At 45.3% G+C, this 10377-nt stretch overlaps 1 protein-coding gene across 1 annotated transcript; it reads left to right on the plus strand.

Annotated features, from left to right (window-relative positions):
• Positions 1 to 1607: 1607 nt before the first annotated feature.
• Positions 1608 to 10071, plus strand: LOC131286859 (dystrobrevin beta). Its single transcript, XM_058315863.1, has 10 exons — positions 1608 to 1731; positions 1801 to 2100; positions 2179 to 2821; positions 2900 to 3023; positions 4040 to 4403; positions 4464 to 4637; positions 5518 to 5679; positions 8758 to 8883; positions 9890 to 9933; positions 10012 to 10071. The coding sequence occupies exons 1-10, from the start codon at positions 1608 to 1610 to the stop codon at positions 10069 to 10071; spliced, it is 2121 nt and encodes a 706-aa protein (XP_058171846.1).
• Positions 10072 to 10377: the final 306 nt, after the last annotated feature.

The raw sequence follows: 10377 nt of genomic DNA on the forward strand, positions 1-10377 counted from the left end.
CGCGTGACATTTTCCTGCCACACAAACGGTTGTTTTGTTTTGTCGTTCCATTCCTTCGCCGGTTCCAAACATTGGTCTGGTCTCGCCCAAACAGAAGCTCATTTTATTACACCCCTGCCGATGCCGTAATTGGATAGAGGGAATAGAAGCGCGCGGGGTGGGGGTGTTTTGCCCTGGTTGGCAACACAAATACACACCGTCCTCTTACACTTTCCCCCGGGGTACTTGCCGTTGCGAGACCTTGAAAAATCGCGGATGAAAACAACGCTTTTGGTTCGCTTTTATTTCCCCCAGTTTGGTGGGAAGGGATTCGCGCGAATTCCTAGCGAGTTTGTAATTGTCGTTTCGGATGAGCAAGAACCTTTGGAAGCCACAACCGACGGAATTGGAGAGCTGTCGATGATGATAATGTAAATACCAGCCGCGTGAATGTTCAATCTGGCGGAACGAAGTTTCCGCTGCGAAAGTGAACCACAGTCCTCTCTAACAGGTGAATGGGATGTGGCAACACAAAGCTACGGAAATGAAAACGTTTTGGAAAATAATAGCCGAGTAGAAAATAATGAAATCAACTTATCTGATCATCTTACGCGTATCTGAACAACGGAAATTGGCATGAGAACTGTGTTCATACGAAAAACAACCATAATGGTTGAACAATCGGTTCAAGCTCGACAATTCATTTTTTAATGTTAGAAATGCCTTTGAAAACATTTATTGTATTTTAAAATTAATTTACCCAGACCAAAAGAACGTTTTTAAAATGTCTGAAAATAGATTTTCTCTTGGGATTACGTATCCAGGAAGCGGAAAATAAATAAAAGAACCCAAAAACACCAGGCGCCTCCATCGTCCACCTTAATTTGTGTTGATCTAGGAACCAAACGGTTTCAATTTTGGAAACCGTGTTCTTTTATTTTTGTTTTAAAGATAAGTTATTAACTACGTCTAAAACTAGTTTTCTTGATAACTTTGTGTTACTTTTCCCGTTCGCTAATGCTTACCGCAGAATTTGGCAAACAGATTAAACTGATCGTAACGAACTGCACCTTTAAAAGACAGCAGAAAAAGTTCACTAAGCCAAAAGATAACGTTAAATTTTGCGGACCCAACACCATCTGGTCCCTGGTGCTGGATATCCCGAATGAATGGCTGGGCACTGAAGCGCTAGTGTTAAATTAATCCGCACCACTTTTGAGGCGAAAGTTCGTTCGACGACGTTGGATGGAGAGAAGAGAGCGAAGAATTAAACTTTCCCCCCCCCCCGCTAATAGTGTAAAATTAACCGGCACCGTAAACGAATTTAAACCGCACGCTGGTTCCATTCCGGAGCGGAATCGAGGTTAAAACTTTAGCCCCGGGTGTTAGTGAACTTTTTCTTGAACGGTTTCATCCTCATCTGGTGGCGTTGGTTCTATCCACCAAGTCAAGTAACAGTTTTTCTGGCCGGTAAAATTAGAAAATCAACGATATTTCTGAGAGGGATTAAACATGAAAATTGAGTTTATCGTATTTAATGAATTGAAATTGCCCTAACTTTACGTTTCTTGATAATAATTGTTCGCAGGTTCATCCCTTAACGAACTCCAACACACCCCCCCACAAAGATGGAACCGATGGAAGCGCGGGTCGCAATGCTGCAGGACCTGAAGATCCAATCGTTCGACACGATCCGCTTCGCCTCGTACCGGACGGCCTGCAAGCTGCGCTACGTGCAAAAATCTACCAACCGTAAGTTACCGACCCATGGGTTCGCGTTCTCAATAATGGCCACGTTTTCGCTTCCCCTTTTCCCGACAGTGCATCTGGTCGACATTTGGAACGTGATTGAGGCGTTCCGGGAGAATGGACTGAACACCCTGGAGCCGCAGAATGAGGTTAGCGTGAGCCGGCTGGAGACGCTCGTGTCCTCGCTCTACCACAACCTCAACAAGCGTCTCCCGCCGACGCAGCAGGTGCACGTCGACTCCAAGGCCAGCCTGCTGCTAAACTGGCTGCTGGCGGCCTACTCCGGCGACAATTCGGGCAAGATACGCGTCTTCTCCATCAAGGTGGCCCTCGCGATCATGTGCGCCGGCAAGATGGTGGACAAATTGCGTTGTAAGTAGTAGGTGGGACACACACACATGCCGGGGAGAATGATTTTCATGGGAGGATTTTGTTTTCTCGTTGCAACAGATATTTTCTCACAGATCTCGGACGGCGCCGGGCAGCTCATACACTGGAAGCTGGGTGACTTCCTGCGCGAGGTGCTCGCCCTGCCGGCGGCCGTCTTCGAGTCGCCCACTTTCTTCTACAAGGAGGGGCTCGAGTCGGAGATCTTCCCCGTGGAGAACAAGATCACGGTGAACGACTTTATGGCCGGCTTCATGACCGAACCGGGGCCGGCCTGCCTCGTGTGGATGCCGCTGCTGCACCGGCTCGCCACCGTCGAAACCGTCGTCCACCCGACCGTCTGCTCCGTGTGCATGCGGGAGAACTTCACCGGCTTCCGGTACCGGTGCCAGCGCTGCCACGGGTACCAGCTGTGCCAGGACTGCTTCTGGCAGGGGCGCGTCTCGCTCAACCACCAGAACGACCACGAGGTGAAGGAGTACTCGAGCTACAAGAGCCCGAGCAAGCAGATCGGCCACTCGCTGCGCAAAAGCTTCCGGTGCGTGCCGGACAAACCGAACCAGGCGCTGCCCCGGTTTCCCGAGCAGCCGGAGAAGACGCTCAACCTGTCGCACATCGTGCCGCCGTCGCCGCTGCCGTCGCACAACGGTTTCCCGGACGGCGGCATACCGGGACTGTACGACCGAAGCAGCACGCTGGACTCGAGGTACGCTTTGGGCGGGGAGACACGCACTTCGCTTGTAAGAATTCGTCCCACTAATCGATGGTGAAACCCCTTTTCCAGGGCCACCGGACTGTCGCTGGACAGCAACGGAACGTCCGGAACGCGCGGAGCGGTTAATTCTAACGACGAGGAGCACAGACTGATCGCCCGATATGCGGCACGGCTAGCGCAGGAGACGCGAACGGTAGGCAGTGCCCAAAAAACCCTTCAATAACTCCCAAGCAATTGAGGTCTTTCTACGTGAAGAACGCCTTTTGATGGCACATTCTGGTACACAATCCTGTACCGGAATCCTGCAATGAGTGTGGGATGACCTTTAACTCAGATAGATTTCGATCGCGAATCGTGTCTATTAAAAACGGAACGAAACATATTCTAATGATTCAATGTTCGATCTCCAGGAAATTACATAGCATCGCTTGGTTTCTGTTTTGAGCTTTAGTTCAGGAAACATACTACCTTGAAATATTTTCCTGCATTAAGTTATGCCGATGGGCATTATTCGAATTAGAAAAAAAAATACTTTGATAAACTAATCCAACGCTACTATTAGAAAACGAAGGATACAGTAATAGCCATCATGACGATCAACGAAGGAGTTATTGAATTGAAAACCTTTACGTGAAAATTGACTTCCCATAATAAGTGATTTTTTAACATTAAACTTTTTAAGTAAACCACCAAAAAGTGCTTTAAAAGTTGCCGTTAAAAGAGCAATTCGTTTATAACTTATATTATAACTGTATATTAATATTTTTCCCACAACAGTCTTATGAATGCAAAAAAAACTAGCAAGCGATCCACCATCCGTTTTATCAACCTTCATGACTAACAGCATTAAAAGTTTGTTATGTATTGCTTATCTTAACACAGTTTTTTCATGCGTGAACTGCCAAGCGATTTTAGCACACTTTTTTAGTATAATCTTTTATGGTAAAATGTTTTATAACATTTATTAAATCAACGTTTTTGATAGCCAAGCTAACACTTCCAAACTTCCCAAAGAATTCGGTTTTATTGTTACTCTAATTTTATTTATTACAATTACAACCTTTTTAGGATTACAAACTTTTTAGAACTATGTCAACGTTGCAAAACACCAGTTATTATAACGAATTGCATTTATATTTATCATTAATATGTTTATGTTTATCAACGAAGGACAAGCCTCCATCACCGTTGTCGTTTTTCCTCTTCCAGCCGGGCGGCTCGGCACCGGATCCGGTGCAGATAGGGCTAGACAGTTCGCGAGCCCAGCGCGAACTGATCATGCAGCTCGAGTCGAAGAACAAGGAAATTATGCGCGAAATCCAAAAACTGCGCCGCCAGCAGGAAGCGGAACAGGTGGCGCCGGAAAGTCCGGCGCTGATGAACGAGCTGCGCGCCCTGCGGCAGCGCAAGGGCGAGCTGGAGGGGCACCTCGGAGCGCTGCAGGACTCCCGCCGGCAGCTGATGGCGCAGCTCGAGGGCCTGATGCGGATGCTCAAGAACCACCAAACCCAGAGTCCCCGCTCGACGCCCAATTCTAGTCCACGGTCGGGCAAAAGTCCACCGTTACCACAAGGTAAGTACGCCCCATCGGTCGGCCTGGATGAGTCATTAATTCGGCAATCGCCATTCGTAGGGCCACCGATGCCAAACCAGGGCCCCCGGCAGGGGCCGATGAACCCGGGCGGGTCGGGAATGCCACAGAATCTGCCGCCCGGCATGCTTCCACCCGGCGTGGTCATGCACGGCGGACCGGATCCTCACATGGGCGGAATGGACATGCGAGGCTACGCTCCGAACGGAAACAACAGTAAGTAGCGCCGCAGGGCTCGCCAGAAAATCCGTCAAACCGGTCCTTTCCGCATCTCTCCCTCTCTCTCTCTCTCTCGTGTCCCGCGCAATGTCCTTTCCTTCCGCAAGCAAACGCAACTAAGCTAAAACAAGACCATTAAAAAACATGCTGTTAAAAGACGATCCATCCATCACGACTCGGGTGGCATCGCCGGCTAGAGGGTGCGCGGTCTCCTGACCACGGAGGTAGTGGGGGGCGAAGGGGTGGTAAAAAACCACCCCCCTCAAGTCAACACCCATTCGCCGTTGTTAGCAAGCAGCGCGCTCGCTTAAGCTTTCTTCCTTCCGCCAAAAGTTTTCGTTGTGTGCGTTTGTCTGTAACTTTCGCTGTAATTTAATATCGTGCAGTATTAGTATCACATTCAAATTACTATTTCAATGTTTGTTTTCACGCTAACAAACCCAACATGAAACAACACGTTCACACTCTTTCTCGGTGTCGAGAGGTTTGGTTTACAGTACATGGTGTTATATTTTTTTATCACCTTCTGTTGAAATTTTCCTATGTTTTGTTATAACTTGAGGTAAAAATACGGTTGGTTTCCTTTTTTTTAAATACTTTTAAGCTGACTGGATTTATATTTTTTATCATTCTAATTTTCATTTGTTATTTGTGTCACATTTGAGTCATTTTCTTCTTAAACACAGTTTACTTTCGCTTCTTTACCATCATATTCTCGGGGGGTCAGGGTTAAACCATCTCCCCGTCAACTTGGGACTTCTCCAGTCACTCACTTCTCTCACTTCCCCCTCTCGCCCCCTTGGAGAAGGATAATTATTAAAACGTTCAATCTCGCCCCGCATCACCTTCGATTGCGCATTCAACACTTGCTTCCAAGATGGTGGCCATAATGGTAGCGGTGGTGGTGGTGGTGGTGGTCTCAGATCGAACACCGCCGCCGTCGCCTGTCCACCATCGGCCGCCGGACGGTCCGATCTGCACTACGCGGCCGATTCCGTCTCGAGCGCGATGTCCTCGCTGGTGCGAGAGCTCAACTCAGGTACCCGCACGACATCATCCACTCACGCTTTTCTGTCTCCACTTACCCACCACCACTCTCTCTCTCTCTCTTGTACCTCTTCTTCTCTGGGTTTTTCTTTTTATTCTAATGGCACCGCAAAACTCAAAACCTCTTCACCGGATGTTTTAAAAATCACCATTTCCATCACCACCACCACCACTCAGTGTTTGCCGTGGCCAGAAAAGGGTTCAACTCCACCACGGGGGGGACCCTTTTTGATCGTCTATATTTCCTTTTTGTCACACTTTTTTCCCTATCGAACACAGCTCCCGGATGTTTTGTCTTTTCGATTTTCAAACATTTTCTATCTTCCAATTGCTTCTGTGCTCAATGTGTTTCTAAATGTTTTATTTCAAATTTCCTTCTCACTTCTCACTAATACATAGTACGCCTTTTACGTTATTCATCGTGCAAAAATTTGAAAAATTTGTTATGGGTTATATGTCGGAATTTTTATCGGAAACATTTTAAAATTTTCTCATTCGCTACCTTTTCCATGACTCTTTGTATGTTTGTGTGTATGTGTTTGTGTTTATATGTGCACGTGGCTATGTGTGAGCACGATCTTGACTGAAACATTGCGCGAGCGCCTTAACTAACGTTGACCAAGCTTAGAGCCGAAATAGAGCACAAAATGCCGCAAGGAAAGGTCTCATTATTGTCAAACATTACTACCGCATCAGAACGAATCATGGAGGGCAGTACACATTTCAGACACACAAATCCACCACAAAAACAAATGAAACCAATTTTAGTTCCATCTTCATCAACATCATCAGTTAAGGGATCGGAGACAGTTCTCCGGGTTCCTTTGCATCGGAGATCAAAATGCCTTTAAACAACAAAGCAAAATTATTCTGAACTCGTTTCGCTTGTTCGCTGCGATAGAATTTATTTATTTCCATTTCGATGTCGCCCGTTTGGTAGTTTGGTTTTTCCTGTTTTGCTTTCATGTTGGACATGCAAAAAACCAAACCCGCCCCCCTACTAATCTTTCACCCGCCATACACCAAGTACCACACCAATAGCAGCTTCCAGATAGGCGCGCTACTGCTCTTCATTCCTTCATACCGGCCCCGCCCCGCCTTCCCACAGACGTTCATCTAGATTCGGTGTTAATGTTGAATGTGTTTTTCTCTAACTCGCTATTTTCGCTACTCGAAGTAGAACTGGTAGGCGCGAACTGCACTGTCGTCCGTTTTGGCCATTATCAATGTGCGCATGTGTGATGAAACGCGTGAAGCTGTAACTCTTTTATCAAGCTATCCTGTTCCCAAAAAAAACAACATTACAATTAAGTAACGCTTCAAAAACAAAACCCGTTTCTCCACGTGTCCGAAGCCCCACACCGTTGGGCGATCGTCAGACGATCGATTCGGTACACACACTCTCTTCGATGTAGCTTCTCAGAAGAAAAAAAAACGCCAAACCAAACCGAAAAAAAATCCCAAAACCACCTTCCACCGATTCTCGCTTTCTAGGTTCCTCCCCGCCGGAAGCGACGTTCCTGAAGGAGCGCAGAGTTTAAGGGAGGAAACACGATCCGGCCCTTGCGCGCCGCGTCGGCTCCTCCTTCCCTCCAAAAGACCAAAATTCCGGCCGCGCAGTATAAATCACCCTCTCTCCCACCGATCCGACCTAGCGAATGGACTTCCCGACTCGGAGGGGCGTGCTCTCGCTGCGTGAGTGAAAAAACCGGTGCAATGTGAATATCTTCCGTACGCTGCCTTAATCTGCAAGGCAACCATCTGTTGGCTTTAATGTACTAATCTTAAACCAGAAAAAGAAACCATAGGAGATCGTTGCAAAAAGAATACGCAAAGTGCACACGGGCACACCCTGTGTTAGTCTGTGCCAGCTCGATACATACAAAACGGCTTCCAAAACGTCTCTAGAAAAGGATAATAAATTTTACTCGAAACAACCTTAAAAGCCTGCTCACACATCAATGCTAACACATTCACACCCAACACACAAGCAACATACGTTCGTACGGACGTACAAACGCCAAAGTAAACGAGTTGTTTTGTTTTTTTCAAACATTTAATACCTTTGCTGCTCTTCCTCCAAGGATTGAACCGTTTTACTTTGTAAGAATTTTGCATTTTGTGTTTTCATTTTTTGTTTTTTTTTCTAATTCGAATTGTTTTTACATTTTTTACTAAAACTAAAAGTATACCAACACGTATTTTCTGATCCAAACCCGCATAATCGACCCCTCCCGTCGATCCCTTGCAGACACCAAAATTATGCGAAAGTTACCGTGCAATATCCTGACACACAACACAACCTTTAGGAGCACGCAAGGGAAGAGTGCACGTGATCAATGCATCTCCTCTAACACCAGCATCGATCATATTTTGATGCATTTTTTTGCGTGCCATTTTTTTTATAAACTATCATTCAAACGGTTTGTTATGTAAATTTAAATCCGGTGTGCTGCCACCAACAAACACCTTTTTACCAACCCATGAACACAAACTTCCCGTGATATGCAAAAAAAAAAACAACAAACCCACACCACAGCCAAACTTGCTGTACAACCCAATGCCTATAAAAAAAATATATGTTTTGTAATTTAACTCTAAAACACACAAATTTGTAACACACACGATCGTAACAAATTCGGTGTTCCGTTTCCGTTCTGTTTCACTTCTATTCGCATGCGCAATGACAATGATCTACAACACGCTCTACAAAACCACGATCACCACCATCACCATCACCACAAACAACAACCACTATCGACAACAACGAAACGACAATGTTGTCTCTCGAATGCGCCGTTTGTATTTTTGAAAACAAAAAAATAACCATTTAAAAATGTGCCAAATAACATAAACCAATATTCGTGCAAAATAACCACTGTTGAACTATCCAAACTAAAACCAAAACTAACCACAAAACTCACCCACAACAACCATCGATCATCGTTGTTTCTTCCCAAAAAAAAAACAAATCAAAATACGAACAAAAAACTGCAACACCACGTGCCTCTGTGTGTCCGTGCGTGTACGTTATGCGTTTGGGGGCGGGGAAATGTGGGTGGTACTACAGTTTTCTTTCCCCACTACGATGGACATCTTCCGCCCGGCGTCATGCACAAACCGCCGTTGCGCTACTTTTCAGAGGGATCCGACGACGATAGTATTCCGTCGCAGCACGGCATGCGCCACTCGCTAGGTAAGCATAAACCCATTCCCGGCTCGTTTCTATGATCATTCAAAAACAAAAAACAAAATAAACAACAATCGACAAACGAGGAAATCTTGAGCATCCATCGACACTGCCCAACCGCAATCGCAAATAACGATCGCACGTGGAAGGCCAGATAGCTTCGAACTCTCCTGTGTGCTTTCGGAAAGTAGTGGCTTCCGTCATCTTCTTACTTTTTATTTTGGAAAACAATTCGCAAAAAACACAACCAAACAACTTCACTTTCAAGCCATCTCAATTCAAACTATTTCAATCTCACGAAAGTTAGGAATCCATTTGGGGACATCGTGCAGGGATCCGTGCCAAGATTATTTTTTACCCATTGTTTCATGTTAAAATTGTGTTTCGTACATTGTCACAAACAACTGCAAACATTCACCTCCAGAGAACACACTATCGGGGGTTCAGTTTTCGTGTTTTATTTTCTTCTTTTTGCATCGACCATGTTGTTTTGTCCATGTTCCACCCAATGCACAACCGTACACTGCAGCGTTTGATCTGTTTGGCTGTTTGTAGAGGAATGTCCAGGAGTGGAATGACCATCAACTCGCACCATGCAGCACCGAACACAAACACCCGTCTCTCTGTGTTGATGTCATTGTTGCACAGATTTTCTATTTTATTGTACAGAAGAAATTTAATCAATCAAGAAAACATAAAAAAAAGCATTTGCTTACAAGAAATAATTAACCAGCTGCTAATTTATACTAATACTAACTACTGAACAGAAAATTCATAACACAACTAACAAATTAGAGATGTAGTAATTCCATCAATTAAAACCTCGAAGGCAATTAGGAAAAAATAATACCAAAAAATAGTAACTAATACTTTTTATTTAGTTTACTGCACTTCTATTTCCTCGTCTTTATGTATTGAACGAACGCAGCATTCGTTTTGTTAGAAAGAAGCATGAAAAGCAACAATGTCGATTAATTTTTATCACATGTATGTGTTTTACTCTTCTTTTCAGATTTCGATGAAATGCACATGACCACGCACGAGTGGAGTGAAAAGGTGAGTAAGCATACTAGAAGTGCAATATCAAGATGAGACATTAACGTTGTTCTTCCCCATTTTCCTTATTTTTTACAGGACAACACACAGTGGCAGGAACAGTTTGCCGCCTGGAGTCTAAACTCTCAAAACCAGTGAACGAAAAGGAGCACAAAAGCTCATGGAAACGAGTCACGGAGTACCCGATTGTACCCGCCGACCAGAGGACTGTAGTTCAAAGGAATATACGATCCTTAGATCGGTGAGGTAGCCAAACAGAAGAAAACCCGCACACACGTCATTCAGCACACGTGGTTGCCTTCCGATCGCGGCGGGGAGAAAATCGATCGCGAAACTTCAAAACTGAACCATTCCACAGAAACAGTCATGGAACTGGAAGGTGATACTGTAGGATGGTTTGCAAACGAGAACGCATTAAAAGCATATGACAGAACCATTCGATGA

Source organism: Anopheles ziemanni, chromosome 3, assembly GCF_943734765.1.
Source record: "Anopheles ziemanni chromosome 3, idAnoZiCoDA_A2_x.2, whole genome shotgun sequence".
Taxonomy (NCBI): domain Eukaryota; kingdom Metazoa; phylum Arthropoda; class Insecta; order Diptera; family Culicidae; genus Anopheles; species Anopheles ziemanni.